This window comes from Oncorhynchus keta, chromosome 18 (assembly GCF_023373465.1).
Source record: "Oncorhynchus keta strain PuntledgeMale-10-30-2019 chromosome 18, Oket_V2, whole genome shotgun sequence".
In the NCBI taxonomy this organism is placed as follows: domain Eukaryota; kingdom Metazoa; phylum Chordata; class Actinopteri; order Salmoniformes; family Salmonidae; genus Oncorhynchus; species Oncorhynchus keta.
This window is the reverse complement of record NC_068438.1, coordinates 3,142,765-3,162,330: the sequence shown is the minus strand read 5'-3', so window position 1 is coordinate 3,162,330 and position 19,566 is coordinate 3,142,765. Positions and strand designations below refer to the sequence as shown.

The 19,566-nt window shown below is 43.3% G+C and overlaps 1 protein-coding gene across 1 annotated transcript; it reads left to right on the top strand.

Moving 5' to 3' along the window:
* The first annotated feature begins 295 nt into the window (after positions 1-295).
* On the top strand, positions 296-18,906 carry LOC118397068 (cullin-3). The gene is made up of 16 exons (XM_035791487.2): positions 296-567; positions 2,603-2,800; positions 9,884-9,997; positions 10,468-10,628; positions 10,866-10,980; positions 11,077-11,305; positions 11,736-11,881; positions 12,124-12,300; positions 12,597-12,767; positions 13,253-13,360; positions 14,319-14,443; positions 14,586-14,682; positions 14,972-15,106; positions 15,389-15,575; positions 17,481-17,626; positions 17,762-18,906. Exons 1-16 carry the CDS (start codon positions 505-507, stop codon positions 17,891-17,893), a joined length of 2,304 nt encoding a protein of 767 aa, XP_035647380.1. The 5' UTR covers positions 296-504; the 3' UTR covers positions 17,894-18,906.
* The last annotated feature ends 660 nt before the right edge of the window (positions 18,907-19,566 follow it).

Here is a 19,566-nt window from a genome sequence, read left to right as displayed (position 1 = left end):
ATGAAATAGCCTAACTAATATTTTTACCTGTTTGATAAGCCTATTATATAAATTCATTCTGTAGCTCAGCATTTTAGAAATGGAGGAAAGGCAGTCCCAATTTGAGCTTAACGAAGGGGGGAATAGTAGGTACTAAGTCGGTTTGGATGAAAGCGTCTGCTAAATGGTATAGCTATGTTATAGTATAATTACGTGTTTGGCAAAGCCCTATGGAATTTATTGACCAACACATTTAATTCATCAGAAAAGTACTACCTCCAGCCCAATACCCCTAGTCTCGCGTGAGTTGCAGCGTGTGAGCTCTGCGCAGTGAGAACTGAAGCTAGGTAGTCCGCCATTGCTGTGTGGGGTGATCTACGTTAGAGCAACATTGACATTTGGTTGTCAACAACAAATTACGGACCAGCGAGGAAGGTCTCGTGGAAGCTGTTCCACAAGTATACTTCCCTGTACCTAACTAGATCACATTTTCATGTAAATACAGAACACACAGACGAAGTAACCATGTCCAATCTGAGCAAAGGCGGCACCAAAAAGGACACCAAGATGAGAATACGAGCCTTTCCTGTAAGTACACACCGCTGATAGGACCTGTCCCTGCCAGCAGGCAGTGACTGGACCGCCGAGGGTCGAGTAACGAGCGAGCTTGGGAGTGCAGTTTGCAAGGCCGGTCTTTCAGTAAACAAAGTAACGTTAGCTAGCTGCCCCCTACTAGAGGTTATGGATAGCTGCTTGCTAGCTCATATACTGTTAGCTACCTACCAACTCTTAGCTAGCTAGTAAGGCTACTGTTGAATTATTAATTAACATTAGCTAGATAACGTTACTGTGCACACTTTACCCGGAGGAAAAAAAAAATATGGCTAGCTATCTAACTTTAGCTAGTTAACATTAGGTCGATATTTGGCGTCGTAGTTTTGTTTGTGCCCTCATGACTTGTTGTATATTTAGTCAATTCAGAAACTGGTGGGTTGGAGAGTATTGTTGTGTAACGTTATTTTGCATGACATGGTTTGCTGAATCACGTTTTTGTTACATGCCAATTAAACATTGATACCCCAATTAACTTTAACTGCTAGATAACTTGATAACTTTAGCTAACATTTTGCATCGACTGTAATAGCCAGTTAGTTACTTTCTGTCAAGTAGCTAGTCAAAGTTTCATTGGGAAACCGTTTGCTGATAAGTTAATGGACGAAAGCTATTGGATGAAATCAGTAACCAGAAGATCAGTATTCACGTCTTTTAAAGGAAAACTACATTTTTCCATCCCCACTTTTGTGATTATGATCGTGTCTCATCGTCAGCCTGCAGGCGCCTGGCCTGCCACAAGGAGTCGCTAGAGTGCGGTGAGCCAAGTAAAGTCCCGCCCGACCAAACCCTCCCGTAACCCAGACGATGCTGGCTCGATTATGCACTGCCCAATCAGACTCCTGGTCACGGCCGGTAATGACACATCCTGGGATCGAACCCCAGCCTGTAGTAAAGCCACAACACTGTGATGCAGTGCCTTAAGACAGCTGCGCCACTCGGGAGGCCCAGTATTCAGTTCTGATGGATGTGCCTCCGCTGAATCCTCAATGATTCCCTAGCTCTCAGCAGTTGCCGTCGCCCACGGTTGGCTCTGTGAACTACAATTCTGACGCTGTGTTTTCAAGTTTAAAAGCGTAAATAATCATGGCTTGCGAAAAGGTTTTTCTAAACATAAGCCCCTTATTTCTCGCTGATATGAAATATCCTTTAAATAAAAAAAGCAGATTTGCACAGATCCATATGTTGTGTGTGCCTCCAGTTGATGGACTACACTTCAACCCCATTGTGTCGGGATGTGGATGGTGCCATATCCAAACACCTTGTTATGCATCTTTCGGCCAGCCTCACTTTGGAGAGCCTCCAGGTTTAACAGGCCATGGTTGAGCGTGACAACCAAAGGGGACAATGGATTTATATCAAGCTGTGAAATGGCATGTTTAGCTGAGTGTAATGGTTGGCTGCAGTGCCATTTACTATCTGTCCATTTAAAAGGAGACGTTAGGGGAATGGGAAATGTTACGAGACACAGTTGGAGGTGGTCGTGAGCAATATGATATGGAAAATATGAAACGCTTTCATTCATGTTATGGTCTGTTTGAAACCTTATTGGGAATATTATCATATTGCAGTAAATTTTTTTTTTTTTTTCATCACAAGGAACACAAATAGGGGCACACCTACTCGGTTTCCCTTTAAAGTGATTTATTTTATATACGTTTACATAAGGTCAAAAGTCGGAATATAAATCATGTATTTTCTGGAGAAGGGGTTCTTTTCGCAATGTTACACTCAAACTGTTAGATATTGCATCATAGTACAGGCTACTCTTTAAATCAGTAGGGATTTTTGGGTTGCGGAAGTGCAGCAAGTGTAGACTTGTTTCTCTCACCTAAAGAAGTCAGCTAGCCTAGCAGGAGACTGATAGACATTGTGTGCATAGCCACAATTTTTATCAAGCTGCTTTGTTCCAGTTCTCCCTCAAACGAGGGAGCCAACGATCCCTGAAACTTTGACCTGTCAGTCCGTTTCTCTGTTCTCCTCTCACTCTTACTTCCTTTGTCCGCTGCAGATGACGATGGACGAAAAGTACGTCAACAACATCTGGGACCTTCTGAAGAATGCCATCCAGGAGATCCAGAGGAAGAACAACAGCGGGCTGAGCTTTGAGGAGCTCTACAGGAATGCCTACACCATGGTGCTGCACAAACACGGCGAGAAGCTCTACACGGGCCTCCGGGAGGTGGTCACCGAGCACCTCATCAACAAAGTAAGGCCAATGAACTAGAGTTCGACCGATTAATCTGAATGGCCGATTAATTAGGGCCAATTTCAAGTTTTCATAACAATCGGAAATCTGTATTTTTGGAAACCGATTTTGCCGATAAAAAAAAAAAAAGAATAATACTTTTTTTACTACACCTTTTATGTAATCTTTATTTAACTAGGCAAGTCAGTTAAGAACACATTCTTATTTTCAATGACGGCCTAGGAACGGTGGGTGAACTGCCTCTTTCAGGGGCAGAACGACCGATTTTCACCTTGTCAGCTTGGGGGATCCACTTAACTAGTCCAACGCAATAACGACCTGCCTCTCTTTCGTTGCACTCCACAAGGAGGCTGCCTGTTACGCGAATGCAGTAAGCCAAGGTAAACTTACCTTGTAAAAAAACAATCAATCATAATCACTAGTTAACTACACATGGTTGATGATATTATCTAGCGTGTCCTGCATATCTGACTGAGCGGTGGTAGGCAGAAGCAGGCGTGTAAACATTAATTCAAACAGCACTTTCGTGCGTTTAGCCAGCAGCTCTTCGTTGTGCGTCAAGCATTGCTCTGTTTATCAACTCTCGAGATGAGGCTGGTGTAACCGAAGTGAAATGGCTGGCTAGTTAGCGCGCGCTAATAGCGTTTTAAACGTCACTCGCTCTGAGCCTGTGGTTGTTTCCCTTGCTCTGCATGGGTAACGCTGCTTCGAGGGTGGCTGTTGTCGTTGTGTTCCTGGTTCGAGCCCAGGGAGGAGCGAGGAGAGGGACGGAAGCTATACTGTTACACTGGCAATACTAAAGTGCCTATAAGAACATCCAATAGTCAAAGGTTAATGAAATACAAATGGTATAGAGGGAAATAGTCCTATAATTCCAATAATAACTACAACCTAAAACTTCTTACCTGGGAATATTGAAGACTCGTGTTAAAAGGAACCACCAGCTTTCATATGTTCTGTGCAAGGAACTGAAATGTTAGCTTTCTTACATAGCACATATTGCACTTTTACTTCTCCAGCACTTTGTTTTTGCATTATTTAAACCAAATTGAACATGTTTCATTATTAATTTGAGGCTACATTGAATTTATTGATATATTATATTAAGTTAAAATAAGTGTTCATTCAGTATTGTTGTAATTGTCATTATTACAAATAAAAAAAATAAAAAAATTGGCAGATTTAATCGGTATCGGCTTTTCTGGTCCTCCAATAATCGGTATCAGTATCGGCGTTGAAAAATCATAATCGGCCGACCTCTACAATGAATGCATGGTGGTAGATTAATGTGTTCATCCCAGCGCAGGACAGGATGTTGACTCAGTACTGCCTGCTGTTTATTAGGGCATGCAATGGGAAAACGTTTAAAAACATTTTGCAACAGACAATGAAAAAAAGTTTCTTATTGGACGAGTCCAGGTAGTCCTTCCCTGTTTCAACCAGTTTTCTTTATTTTGGTGCCTCATGAACACGACCTGGGTCTGGATTAACGTCCCCTTTGCTGGATTTGTGCGGGTATGTGGTAATAATCACCCTTATAAAATCACTGGCAGGTCTTTAGCGTATTTTCCGTCAGTACATTTGCAGGATCTCTGGAGTCTGAGAATAGTCACTGAGCTTAACCACAAGAGGTTACTCAGCTTGACCACAAAATCTGTTTAATTGTTGAAAAGCAAGGAAACAAATCTTGTGAAAGCCTGTCACATGAATCCAGGTCATATTAAATTAAAGGCTGATTTGGCCTGTTCAGTGTTGGGCCTGTTTGGTATGCTGACAGCATGATGAAATGGAGCGCTCATTAAACCTTTTACTGTGGAAAAGCTCCAGGGATCTGTTTGACTATGGCTGGATGCCGCGGACTTGCAAAACATGAGTTGCTCCCGTTCATTCATCAGCCTTGCATTTAGTAGTTGGAAATGAAATGAGAAAAGTTAGCCCAATTCCTCTATCAGAAGGCCCAGCTCCACTAGGGCCCATAGGCATCTGACTGGAGATTTGAAGGCCCTCTTTCAGTAATAGCACAAACACAGTCCTGATCTTTGACAAGCTCGGCTGATTGAAAAAGCCTCCTGTTTCAGAGAGGATTTGTATTTTTGGTTGTGTTCTGTCCAGTCGTGTAGGTACTAGAAAGCAGATCAATCTGCCTTTTGGTACTTTAATCAGTGATTGTAATGGCCTTTTATTTTTATTTTGTGTACTTTTTACCCCTTTTACGTGATATCCAATTGGCAGTTACTGTCTTGTCCCATCGCTGCAACTTCTGTACGGAATCGGGAGTGGTGAAGGTCGAGAGCCATGCATCCCTCGAAACACAACCCTGCCAAGCCGCACTGCTTCTTGACACACTGCTCGCTTCACCCGGAAGCCAGCTGCATCAATGTGTACGTACAACTGGCGACCAACTTCAGCGTGCATGCGCACAGCCCGCCGCAAGGAGTTGCTAGAGAGCGATGGGACAGGGACATCCCGGTCAGCCAAACGCTCACCTAACCCGGACGACATGGGGCCAATTGTGCGGCGCCTCATGGGTCTCCTGGTTGCGACACATCCTGGGATCGAACCCAGGTCTGTCGTGATGCCTCAAACACTGCGATGCAGTGCCTCAGACCACTGCGTCACAAAGGCAATAGCCTTTGAGGATAGTTTGTGTATCACATGATCCCTATAACATTCCTGTTTAAACCACACGCCATGTAGGCCAACATATTCCACTGAATGAGAAGCAGCATCAGATTATCTCAAAGCCGTGAAGCTATAGCGTCTGCAAACTATTTTGGAAACAATGATATTACTGGGCCAACGAAATATCTATGCAGGGCTAGGGCTGTGACGGTCATGATATTTTGTCAGCCGGGTGATTGTCATTCAAATAACTGCCAGACTCATTGTAATTGATGCAAAAAGTAAATCCACTGATGCAGACCTTTTGGAACATCTACATTTTAAAAAAATTCTAAAATCCATTTAATATAGCCTACAAATTATTTTAGGCATGTCTAAATAAACATTATGATATGAAGAAGATGTAGCCTATTTCAGGAGAGCGAATAGCATATTCTGAGTCGTCCTTATGTTAGGCCCTGATCTGGCTATGGCTGTGGGCTACACTAGTTCATTTAGCGTGAAAGATTTGCTTATAATTCCAGTGGCATTATTTTATAGTAAGAACAATACAATTGAAAATAACTGAATAAAATGTAAAGGTTATTTTTCATCAAATGATTTGAGGGAGTGAGCATACAGTGGGGCAAAAAAGTATTTTGTCAGCCACCAATTGTGCAAGTTCTCCCACTTAAAAAGATGAGAGGCCTGTAATTTATCATAGGTACACTTCAACTATGACATACATTGTAGGATTTTTATTGAATTTATTTGCTAATTATGGTGGAAAGTAAGTATTTGGTCACCTATACAAACAAGCAAGATTTCTGGCTCTCACGCCTCTTCTTTAAGAGGCTTTCCTCATTTTGTCTGTCATAGTTAGTGTACCTATGATGAAAATGACAGGCCTCTCTTGTCTTTTTAAGTGGGAGAACTTGCACTATTGGTGGCTGACTAAATACTTTTTTGCCCCACTGTATGCGTCTATTCTGTGTTAAGCAGTTAACAAAGAAACAGGTCCTCCTATATGCTTAATTTATATATTTTTATGCAACTTTAGTTGTGATGCAAACGTTAGGCCATATGTTTTGATTTCTAATACATTCTAAGGCTTCATGGTGTGACAAAGGAGGAGTTGAAAAAAGTTGCATGAAAGGGAAGCTCTCTTATTTTTCTTGTGCAGGCTGCAAACACTTCATCAGTCTCTCGTTCACAATTTGACAAGCACTTGATAATATACTCATGCATTATTCTAAATTGAATCCGGTCTTTACAAATTGCCTACTAATATACAGTACCAGTCAAAAGCTTGGACACCTCATTCAAGGGTTTCTTTATTTTTACTATTTTCTACATTGTAGAATAATAGTGAAACATCAACACTATGAAATAACACATATGGAAACATGTAGTAACCAAAAAAGTGTTGAACAAATCTAAATATTTGTTATAATTGAGATTCTTCAAAGTTGCCACCCTTTGCCTTGATGACAGCTTTGTACACTCTTGATATTCTCTCAACCAGCTTCATGAGGTAGTCGCCAGTGTGGAATTATACAAAAAATAATAGAAATCATCCATAGCCTGCATTCGAATGGAGGTTATGTGCAGTTACGTTTTTAATATGCCAGGTAGGCTACACTGTTTGTAAAGCGGATTAATGTGCTTAATTTTTACGAATTTTGCAATAAATATTGCAGCACAGGAAAGGTAAGATCCACTTGTATTAAATAGTGGAAAGTTAACTCTGTTTTCATGTGCGTTTGCTCAATGACTGGGCTTATAAGAACACGTTTCACTAAGCTCTGTAGGCTATGGGCTCTCCAACCATGTTTCAGGGGTCTTGGGCCAATAGGCTATGTTTGGAGTTATTTGTCCACTTCAGTTGTGATACTAACATTAGCAAAAACATATAGGCCAATTGGCGCTGTTGTTCTCACGCAATTGCATAGCCTATAGAAATGTTGCGCAACAGGAACACTTTTATTCCATGCATCAACCACCTATGAGGAGCTGGCTCTCCCTGCGCAACAGGTGATCCTATTCCGCTCAAACTGAATGCCAGGGCTGTCATGAAGTGTTTAATGTGATTTTCGATTGCATTTGCATTGATGTCAGAGTGATTAGAGGGACAATAGTGTGTTGAGTTAGAATGTTTGGTAGGCTACTAATGACATTCATAGGCATCAGATGACTGCTAACATGACTGCCAGTGTGGCTGTAATACGGTCACCATAACAGCCCTATGTAGGGCGGCATGCTTACCTTTTGAGATGACCAATCATAGCTGTGGATGTCAATATTTCAGCATTGGCCTAAAAAAAAAACACCACCCAATTGGCATCTCAGAATTAGAATGAATTATCTCCCGTTGACATTCTGTTCCTGTCTCCCACATTTGCAATTAGAGAAATAGGGTAAATTCAATTGAATTCAATCACTTTTTGACAGCATTCCTTTTGATTTAAACAACCTTTTCATACATTTTTGCCCATGAAAGAAGGAGTCATAAAATAACTTTTTGGACCTAAATGCCAAAAAATCCAGGAGATAAAGGTGCTCAAAGTTGTTCATGTCTGTTGTGTGCCCAAATACTGCGCAATGAGGAAGTTTATTGCAGCTGGGGTAAATAAAAAATAATACACAACCAAAGTATTCAGGCCCCTTGACTTTTTACACATTTTGTTGAGTCACAGCCTTATTCTAAAAGTGTTTTAATTGTTTTTTTCCCTCTCCTCAATCTACACACAATATCCCGTAATAACAATAGCAAAAACAGGTTTTTAGAAATGTTGGCAAATGTATAAATAAATTGAAACATGACATTTACATAAGTATTCAGACCCTTTACTCAGTATTTTGTTGAAGCACCTTTGGTAGCGATTACAGCCTCGAGTATGATGCTACAAGCTTGGCACACCTGTATTTGGGGAGACGGGGAGCATCGCTGCAGAGCTATTTTCAGGTCATTCCGGGGAAGTTGGGTTCAGGTCCGGGCTCTGGCTGGGCCACTCAAGGACATTCAGAGACATATCCCAAAGCCTCTCCTGCGTTGTGTTGGCTGTGTGCTTAGGGATGTAGTCCTGTTGGAAGGTGAACCTTTACCCCAGTCTGAGGTCCTGAGCAATCTGGAGCAGGTTTTCATCAAGGATCTCTCAGTACTTTGCTCTGTTCATCTTTCCCTTAATCCTGACTCGTCTCCCAGTCCCTGCCGCTGAAAAACATCCCCACAGCATGATTCTGCCACCACCATGCTTCACCGTAGGAATGGTTCCATAATTCCTCCAGATGTGACGCTTGGCATTCAGGCCAAATTGTTCAATCTTGGTTTCATCAGATCAGAGAATCTTGTTTCTTATTCTCTGAGAAGTGCCTTTTGGCAAACTCCAAGCGGTCTGTCATGTGTCTTCCGTCTGGCCACTCTACCATAAAGGCCTGATTTGGTGGAATGCTGCAGAGATGGTTGTCCTTGTGGAAGGAACTCTGGGGCTCTGTCAGAGTGACCATCGGGTTCTTGGTCACCGCCCTGACCAAGGCCCTTGTCCCCCGATTGCTGTTTGGCCGGGAGGCCAGCTCTATGAAGAATCTTGGTGGCTCTAAACTTCTTCCGTTTAAGAATGACGGAGGCCACTGTGTTCTTGGGGACCTTAAATGCTGCAGACATTTTTTGGTACTCTTTCCCAGATCTGTGTCACGACACAATCCTGTCTCGTAAGCTCTATGGACAATTCCCGTAACTTCATGGCTTGGTTTGTGCTCTGACATTCACTGTCAACTGTAGGACCTTATATGGACAGGAGTGTGCCTTTCCACATCATGTCCAATCATTGAATTTACCACAGATGTACTTCAGTGAAGTTGTAGAAACATCTCAAGGATGATCAATAGAAACATGATGTACCTGAGCTCAATTTTTTTGTAAAATTCGTCAAGGTTTTTTGTATATTTTATTTGACCCCTTTTTCTACCCAATTTCGTGGTATCCAATTGGTAGTTAGTCTTGTCCCATCGCAGCAACTCTCGTACGGCCTCAGGAGAGGGGAAGGTCGAGAGCCGTGCGTCCTCCGAAACACAACCAGCCAATCCGCACTGTTTCTAGACACAATTCCTGCTTAATAACCCGGAAGCCAGCTGCACCAATGTGTCGGAGGAAACACCGTACACCTGGCTATGCCCGGCCTAGGAGTTCACTTTCCATTAAGATAGTGTGTGTGAGTCAGTGTGCTGGGCTCTGTTTCACTAAATGGATGATGATGGCGTCTCTGCCTGGAGTTGATGAGCACAGTGTCCTTTAGAGTCCCATACAGCGAGTGACCGAAACACTCAAGAGAGAGGAGCTTGTGGAGGGAGAGGCTCACAGACAGAGCTTGTGTCATGCAGAGAAAGCGAGTTGGGCTCAGTATGCTGAGTCATCAGTGTGGCGTGTGTGTGTAGTATCAAACAAATGCCTCTCTGCCTGACTGTGCTGCTGCTTCCCCACAGGTACGGGAAGATGTCCTCAACTCACTAAACAACAACTTCCTCCAAACACTGAACCAAGCCTGGAACGACCACCAGACGGCCATGGTTATGATCAGAGACATCCTCATGTACATGGTTAGTGGCACCACCAGCTACCAGAGCCATGTATTTAGAGAGTTGGGACAACTTTTAGAATGTAGTTTTCATTCTAGACATAGTTACATAGCATTATTTTAATCCAGTCAGCAGATACGTTTTCAAGATACAACACTAAGTAAAAATGTAAAACTGATGCTACGTTTTGCATCATATGATGTGTTCTGCATCATCACACTTTTAGAAAACAACTGCTGACATGCATAATTTGTGCTGATCAGACTTGCACACTTCTTAGTTATTAGAATTTGACTGTATTTCTCAATGCAGTGTCGTCTTGTAACCATCCCTTGGACTGGCTGCAGGTCTCAAACGCGCTACGGGGTGAAGTTTCCCTTAAGTACAGATCAGCTTCCCAATCCTAACCATAACCGTTAGTGGGGTAAGTGCAAATCTTACCTAAGATCAACCTTGACTGACAAAACCCCTCTCTTATTCTTGTTTCCCAGGACCGGGTGTACGTGCAGCAGAACAACGTGGAGAATGTCTACAACCTGGGCCTGATCATCTTCAGAGACCAGGTGGTGCGCTACGGCTGCATCCGAGACCACCTCCGACAGACCCTCCTGGACATGATCGCACGAGAGAGGAAGGGCGAGGTGGTGGACAGGTATATGACCCCCGTCTATACACAGGCCCCTTTCGACTTAAAAAAAATGCACAAACTCCTAACTTTGTTGAAGAAATTACTGGATAAGTGGATCACTACAAATGACTGGACAATTGGACATCTGTCTAGTCATGTCTACGCATTGACTGTTTCGAGGGAGGGAGGAAGGATGCACTTTGAAGGAATTCGAACAGAGCCACAGTTTCTGAGCTCTCTCTCTCTCTCTCTCTCTCTCAGGGGAGCGATCAGAAATGCATGCCAGATGTTAATGATCTTAGGCCTTGAAGGAAGGTCGGTTTACGAAGAGGACTTTGAGGCCCCGTTTTTAGAAATGTCTGCAGAGTTCTTCCAGGTTTGTAAGAATCCCCCACCCCATGTTATATACATAATGTGTATGCCCTCTCAATCTCCCAAGGTGCTCCTGACCCCGTGTTTGTTTGCCCTCCAGATGGAAAGTCAAAAGTTTTTGGCAGAGAACAGCGCGAGCGTGTACATAAAGAAAGTGGAGGCGCGGATAAACGAGGAGATCGAGCGCGTACTGCACTGCCTGGACAAGACGACGGAGGAGCCCATTGTCAAGGTGGTGGAGCGGGAGCTCATCTCCAAGCACATGAAGACCATCGTGGAAATGGAGAACTCGGGCCTTGTCCACATGCTCAAGAACGGAAAGACAGAGGGTCAGTGTGCCACGCTACTACTACTACTACTCCAGTCCCAGCTATGGGCTACATCCCAAATAGCACCTTATTCCCTATGCATTAAACTGCTTTTGATGGGGACGATTAGGCTCTGGTCAAAAGTAGTGCACTATCTAGGGCATAGGGTGACATTTGGGACACTGCTGTTTATTTTTTTAATGAAAGGGCTATTTCACCCCTATGTTAAAGTTTGTCAGACGTTTGTGTACCTTTTGCAGTTATAGAGGTATTTTGCAGAGTAATAGAGTAATGTACACTGTGTGAAAGTGTGTTGTTATCGTGTGCATACTTGGTACCACATCAATGTCAGCAATTCAATATTTATTGTGAAATATATTCTCTGTAGTGGGTGGTCTTTGGATACTAATGTGTTTGTACTGATGTTGTGTGTGTGTGTGCGTGAACACAGACCTGGCGTGTATGTATAAGCTCTTTAGCAGAGTGCCAAACGGACTGAAGACAATGTGTGAGTGCATGAGCTCCTACCTCCGCGAGCAGGGCAAGGCGCTGGTGTCAGAGGAGGGCGAGGGCAAAAACCCTGTAGATTACATCCAGGTAACTCACATTGACACGGGGAAGGGGAGGGTCTACTAAAGATTGCTCTCTGGCTACGTTCCCATCAAAGATTTAACAATAGTGAAAACTCCAGCGAATGCTTTTAAATCTACAACAGGGATGCAATTTCTAACTCTCCATATTGACACTAGATGGCAGTGTACACAAGAGCATGTAGTAAATGCCACTGCTTTCCAATAATAATGTCACATTTCTTCCTTCCTCCGTTTTGTTATCTGCAGGGTCTGTTGGATCTGAAGTCACGTTTCGATCGCTTCCTCCAAGAGTCATTCAACAACGACCGGCTCTTCAAGCAGACCATCGCAGGGGACTTTGAATACTTCCTCAACCTCAACTCGCGTTCTCCCGAGTATCTCTCCTTGTTCATCGACGACAAGCTGAAGAAAGGCGTAAAAGGAGTGGGTGGTTTTCTGATGTTATGGGGGAGGAATGTCCTCCCCTCAGGGCACACAGGCTGCTTCCCTAATGACACCATATTCTCTCTATTGTGCACTACTTTTAACCAGAGCCCGATGGCACCATATTCACTACGTAGTGCCCTACTTTTGACCAGGGCCATGCCACTGTCCCAATACTTTTGGAGCTCACTGTATAAGGAGTTCAATATTTGATTAAATGAGTGCTTGAAATGTAATCATTTAAAGTGTGTGTGTGTGCTTGTGTAGCGCTCACTTTCCTCTCGTCCTCTGTGTAGTTGACGGAGCAGGAGGTGGAGTCGATCCTGGACAAGGCCATGGTGCTCTTCAGGTTCATGCAGGAGAAGGATGTGTTTGAGCGGTACTACAAACAGCACCTGGCCAGGAGGCTGCTCACCAATAAGAGCGTCTCCGACGACTCGGAGAAGAACATGATCTCTAAGCTCAAGGTGAAGAGACTGAGGAAGAGCAGTAGCTATATATCTTAAGATCTTCCATCCATTAATACATTCATCAACTTTTTGTTGTTTTTTTCAGATATATTGTAGCACCTTCAATACCTAATACCTAAGTGCGACCTTGTGTTCAAATACTATTTCAAATCTTTCATATACTTTGAGCGTTTGCTTTAGCCTGTTTGGGGTGCCATGTAGGCAGGGGTTTGCACTTTTGGTGCTTTTGATTTGGTTCGATTGCAACAGGCAACCTCAAGCTAGCAAAGCTAAAGTATTTGAAATCATTTTGAATTGTATTTTGATCCCAGGTCTGGTACAATACATTTTTAACTTGAACTGCACAGAGACTGTGTTGAACCTCAGCTCAGCTGAGTGCAGAGTCTGTGTGAAAGAAACGGATAGCGCGAGTGAAGTGTTGTTTAATAGATCTGTTTTATCCTGTATCTTTCTCACTCTCTTTCTCTGGTTCCCCTGGCCAGACGGAGTGCGGTTGCCAGTTCACCTCTAAATTGGAAGGCATGTTTCGGGACATGAGCATCTCAAACACAACCATGGACGAGTTCCGCCAACACCTACAGTCAACGGCGGTGAGACACCCACTCCCAGAACCAGTCCAGTGTTGGTTCTGGGGAACATAGAGCTCGCCAGCTTGTAGTCTTAAAAAAACAGAAATGAGTTACTTCTGGTTCGTTCAGCCATTCCTATGGAGAAAGAAAAGGCTTAGTAGATATATGTTTTGTTCTATGATATAATATTAGTCCATTAACATTACCTTTATGAATTTATTTATTATTTTACCCCCTTTTCTCCCCAATTTCGTGGTATCCAATTGTTAGTAGTTACTATCTTGTCTCATCTCTACAACTCCCGTACGGGCTCGGGAGAGACACAGGTCGAAAGCCATGCGCCCTCCGATACACAACCCAACCAAGCCGCACTGCTTCTTAACATAGCGCGCATCCAACCCGGAAGCCAGCCACACCAATGTGTCGGAGGAAACACTGTGCACCTGGCGAACTGGTTAGCGTGCACTGCGCCCGGCCCGCCACAGGAGTCGCTAGTGCGCGATGAGACAAGGATATCCCTATACCGACCAAACCCTCCCTAACCCGGAAGACGTCGCCCCATGGACCTCCCGGTCGCGGCCGGCTGCGACAGAGCCTGGGCTCGAACCCAGAGTCTCTGGTGGCACAGCTAGCATTGACCTTTATGAATTATGAAGCCTTATGTGCTTTTTTTTATTACATAAATGCTTAAACATTCATAAAATGTGACGTTAGCTGATGATTAGCTCATAGAACAAAACGTAGAATTTCTAAGCCTGTGTTTACCACAGACCTTATTTTTGGCTTTTATCAAAAAACCCTACAACTCCATTCATTTTCCCACAGGCTTTGAACCATGGCGGAGTTGGTGCCTATAAAAAGACGCCATTACTATTGCTCTCTATTTAACCTAGCCATTAGCTCTCTCAAAAGCGAAGAGCACATCTTGTGAAGCTTTTGATACCTCAGTGGAAGACGTAGATCTAACTTTCCTCCCCAGGTGTCGTTGGGCGGAGTTGATCTCACAGTGAGGGTCTTGACGACAGGTTACTGGCCAACGCAGTCCGCCACGCCCAAATGTAATATCCCCCCTTCGCCTCGACATGCATTTGAAGTCTTTAGAAGGTTTGTCTCTCATTTACTTTGCATAGCAGAGGCCATATATTCTCTGCTGCAGGTTGTGGAAGCGGGGCGCTGTCCATTGTTTGTCTGTGTTTATCTTTAACGCTGTAGTGTGTGACTGTCCCCTCTGGCTCTGCGGCCATAGGTTTTATCTGGCCAAGCACAGCGGCAGGCAGCTTACGTTACAGCATCACATGGGCTCTGCAGACCTCAACGCCACCTTCTACGGCCCAATCAAAAAGGTATGCAGGGGACAGCCTTTGCCTGGCTGACAGACTGATGCATGCACACACACCAGTAATGTCAACATCAGGCCTTGATAACAGCAGGTGCATCAAGGCTGTACTTGCCTTTTTGGGATGGGATGAACAAGGATGTGTGGGGGGTGGGGTTAAACTAACATTTCACACATTTGTGTATATATAAGCATGACAGTCAGTGATTGAACAGAGGCTACATTGATGATTCCTCCTTTGTGAATGAGTTACCTGAAGGTGGCCGGTGGTGACCTCTCATTTCCTCTCCCCCCAGGAGGACGGCTCAGAGGTGGGGGTGGGCGGCGCCCAGGTAACAGGCTCCAACACCAGGAAGCACATACTGCAGGTGTCCACCTTCCAGATGACAATACTAATGCTCTTCAACAACCGGGAGAAGTCCATGTTTGAGGTACAGCCGCTAATTGAATGCGTAGAACATCACTGAATAAACTCAAGTTTATAAGGGGGATGTATTTGTATTTGAGCAATGTGATGTCTTTATATGTGCATGATGTTGATATTTGTGGTCTGGCAATGTCTTTCCCCGAGAGGATAAAATTATATTGAATTGAAAAAGTTACACTTGTTTCTCTATAAACAGAATGTATTATTTGGTTTCAGTATAATGCAGTCATGGATCAAAGGATCCCTCTCTCCTCTTTGTCCCTATCGCTCGCTCACTGCTGTGTAGGAGATCCAGCAGGAGACAGACATCCCGGAGAGGGAGCTGGTGCGTGCGCTGCAGTCACTGGCCTGCGGGAAGCCCACCCAACGCGTCCTCACCAAGGAGCCCAAGTCCAAGGAGATCGAGAACGGCCATATGTTCACCGTTAATGACCAGTTCACCTCCAAGCTGCATCGCGTCAAGATCCAGACAGGTAACAACCATATAGACCATTCTTGTGGAACACAGATTCAAAGATCTAAGACATGCATAACTGAAATGGCACAAAAACAACCAAGATTTATTTTGTTTCAACCTTGCTTTCTGAAACATTGCGTTGTGACTTTGAACTGTATGCACAGTGCATTCAGGAAGTTCAAACCCCTCAACCTTTTCCACATTTCATTCTAAAAATGTATTAAATGAAGTGTGTTCCTCATCAATCTTCACACAATACCCCATAATGACAAAGCAAAAACCGGTTTCGATTCTTTGCAAATTTTTAATAATAAAAAACTTAAAACAATTATTTATTTTTTGAACGTATTTACATAAGTATTCAGACCCTTTGCTATGAGACTCAAAATTGAGCTTAGGTGAATCCTGTTTCCATTGGTCATACGTTTTTAAAAAATGTATATATATTTAAAATATATGATGTATTGTGGGTAGATTGAGTGGACACAATAAAAAATAACTAATTTAGAAAAGGCTGTAACCTAACAAAATGTGGAAAAAGTAAAGGGGTCTGAATACTTTCCAGAATGCATTGTATACCAACCTTGTAAGGGTCATTCTACCCACAGAACTATAATGAGTTTATATGATTCTACCTCTGATACACTACATGACTAAAAGTATGTGGACACCTGCTCATCGAACATCTCATTCCAAAATCATGGGCATTAATATGGAGTTGGTCCCCCTTTTGTTGCTATAACAGGCTTTCCACTAGATATTGGAACATTGCTGTGGAGACATGTTTGCATTCAGCCACGAGCATTAGTGAGGTCAGGCACTGATGTTGGGGGATTTGGCCTGGCTCGCAGTTGGCGTTCCAATTCATCCCAAAGGTATTCGATGGGGTTGAGGTCCGAGCTCTGTGCAGGCCAAGTTCTTCTACACTGATCTTGACAAACCATTTCTATATGGACCTCGCTTTGTGCACGGGGCATTGTCATGCTGAAACGGGAAAGGGCCTTCCCCAAACTGTTGCCAAAATGTTGGAAGTACAGAATCGTCTAGAATGTCATTGTATGCTATAGCGCTAAGATGCCCCTTTACTGGAACTAATGGGCCTAGCCCGAACCATGAACAACAGCCACAGACCATTATTCCTCCTCCGCCAAACTTTACAGTTGGCACTATGCATTCATTGAGGTAGCGTTCTCCTGGCGTCCGTCAGACTGCCAGATGGTGAAGCGTGATTCATTACTCCAGAGAACGAGTTTCCACTGCTCCAGAGTCCAATAGCGGTGAGCTTTACACCACTCCAGCTGACGCTTGGCATTGCGCATGGTGATTTTAGGATGGTGTGCGGCTGCTTGGCCATGGAAACCCATTTCATGAAGCTCCCGACAAACAGTTATTGTGCTGACGTTGCTTCCAGAGGCAGTTTGGAACTCAGTGAGTGTTGCATCTGAGGACAGACTACTTTTACGCGCTTCAGCACTCGCCGGTCCCGTTCTGTGAGCTTGTGTGGTCTACCACTTCTCGTCTGTGTCGTTGTTGCTCCTAGACGTTTCCAATTTACAATAAGAGCACTTACAGTTTGACCGGGGTAGTTCTAGCAGGGCAGAAATTTGAACTGACTTGTTAGAGAAAGGTGGCATCCTATGACGGTGCCAAGTTGAAAGTCACTAAGCTCTTCAGTAAGGTCATTCTGAGGCCAATGTTTGTCTATGAAAATTGCATGGCTCTGTGCTCCATTTTATACACCTGTCAGCAACAGGTATGGCTGAAATAGCTGAATCCACTAATTTGAAGGGGTGTCCACATACTTTTGTATAGTATAGTGGAAAAACCCCACTGACCTGTGTAGCTTGTATTATATATTATTGTGCATGTAGCCGTCATGTGGTTCCCAGCTGAAACAGGTTTTCCTTTTGTTGGCCACTAGTCGCCGCTAAGCAAGGAGAGTCGGACCCGGAGAGGAAGGAGACTCGGCAGAAAGTGGACGACGACAGGAAGCACGAGATTGAGGCGGCCATCGTCCGCATCATGAAGTCTAGAAAGAAGATGCAGCATAACGTACTAGTAGCAGAGGTGAGTGGAATACAGTGTATGAAGATTGAGGTGTTTCGGGTACACCTGGTTGTACTTGTTAGTATTTAATTAACGTCAGTAATTAGATGTGAGATCCAGTTCTGATTTGTCTCTGTGTTTGTATCGTCTCTCTAGGTCACCCAGCAGCTGCGATCGCGATTCCTCCCCAGTCCTGTAGTCATCAAGAAGCGCATTGAAGGACTCATTGAGCGGGAATATTTGGCGCGGACACCAGAGGATCGCAAAGTGTACACTTATGTAGCATAAAGGCCTGAATTCCATGAAACCTGACACAAAAAGAAACGATACCTTTTTTTCTGGGACGGGTTATGCGTATGAATTTGAAGGTTGTCTCATACTGGGAAACACTGGGAAGCTTACTTCCATTGAAAAAAAAAATTGCAGTTAAAAAGACCGTTTCTTCATATCTTTTAGATTTCTTCTGCAGAGAAGAGCTAAATGGAGGGATTGGATCTCACTTTGTTACAGTTTCATGTTCCTAATGTGGCCTTGGGAAGAATTAGGGGGAGAGTGTGAATGCATCGAGTGTACTGCATTCAAACCCAATATAACAAAAGGAAAGGAAAACTAGCATAAAAAAATTATACAAAACATATACCAAGCAAATGTGGGTTGGCTACACGAAGACCAAGAAAATTAGACATTTCTCACATTTTTTAAATGTTGATGTAAATGTATTATGTTTGTTTTTTTCGTGGCATCATGCTGGTTGTACAGGTTGTTAGACACTATTGGCCTTTTTTCCCTCTAGGGTTTTAATCAGAGAAGAGGAAGACATGGATGTAGTGGCTGGTTTGCAGAAAACAGGAGCAGTTGCTTTGATAGCATGTTTTGTCTTATGGAGTGGTGGGAGAAGTCACATGCTCTATTCAAGGTGGTTTTTTTCGGGGTTTTTTCTTCAATGGGGCCTATTGTAAAATTGGATCATCAGCCCAGAAAATATTTATCCTTGGAATTGTAGGTTCCTCCCTATGCAGATCACAAGGGGGAAGTACATTTTTTTTCTTTACTGCATTTCAATTGGAACCAATTTAGCACCATGTTTTAATGTTTATAAATTGTAAAATAATTATTGTACTCACTAAAGTGGACTGTACAGGGCGTAGTTTATCATATTAAATGTAGAAAAAGAAAATGTACATTTAAGGGAATTTTGCCTCCCTGTTTTACGACTCTGTGCCTTGTGTATTCCTCTCCCGAGAGCAGAGAGAAAGCCACAGTAAATTGTACGGTGAAATACAGTATCTGCTGCGCCTCTGACCATAATTAAAGTGTAATGCATAGAGGGAACCACAGTCAAACATCTAAGAAGAGGAACTCAAAATAACTATTTGGATTGCTTTCAAACAGTGGTAGACAACTTTGAGTCACTGCATTTGCTTTAGAACAATGTTTCTTGCGGAATCACCTTAAAGTGTATTTTATTTCAGTGTGCAATGAAATTGTTTAAGGCTACAGCAGGCCACTTTACATGGGTTCAATGGATGAATATGCATCTCACTAATACAGCTGCAATGACAATGTAATGTTAATTGTTAGAAAATAACATGTGAAAGGTGATTAGTCTCCAATGTTCCAGAATGTCTACCACAGAACTAAAACCACTGTTCTATGAATGTGACAACGACTTGTCCTTAAGGGGGGACAGTATAAGGGTTGTTATGCTCTTTAACAGAAATGTGATTCAGGTTCCATGACAGAAGTGGTATTATGTCCTTTGCCCCTCAGTGTAGTTACCCTGTCTGGACTTGTTTTTTTCTTCTTTTTACCTTTAACTAGAACAAATTCGTATTTTCAATGTCGATCTAGCAACCTTTCAGTTACTAGTCCAACACTAACCACCATCATGACGGGGAGACGACTGCCATTTACTCATTTAGTTTGAGCAGACAACCCTTTCTCATGTCTCCTGCACGTCT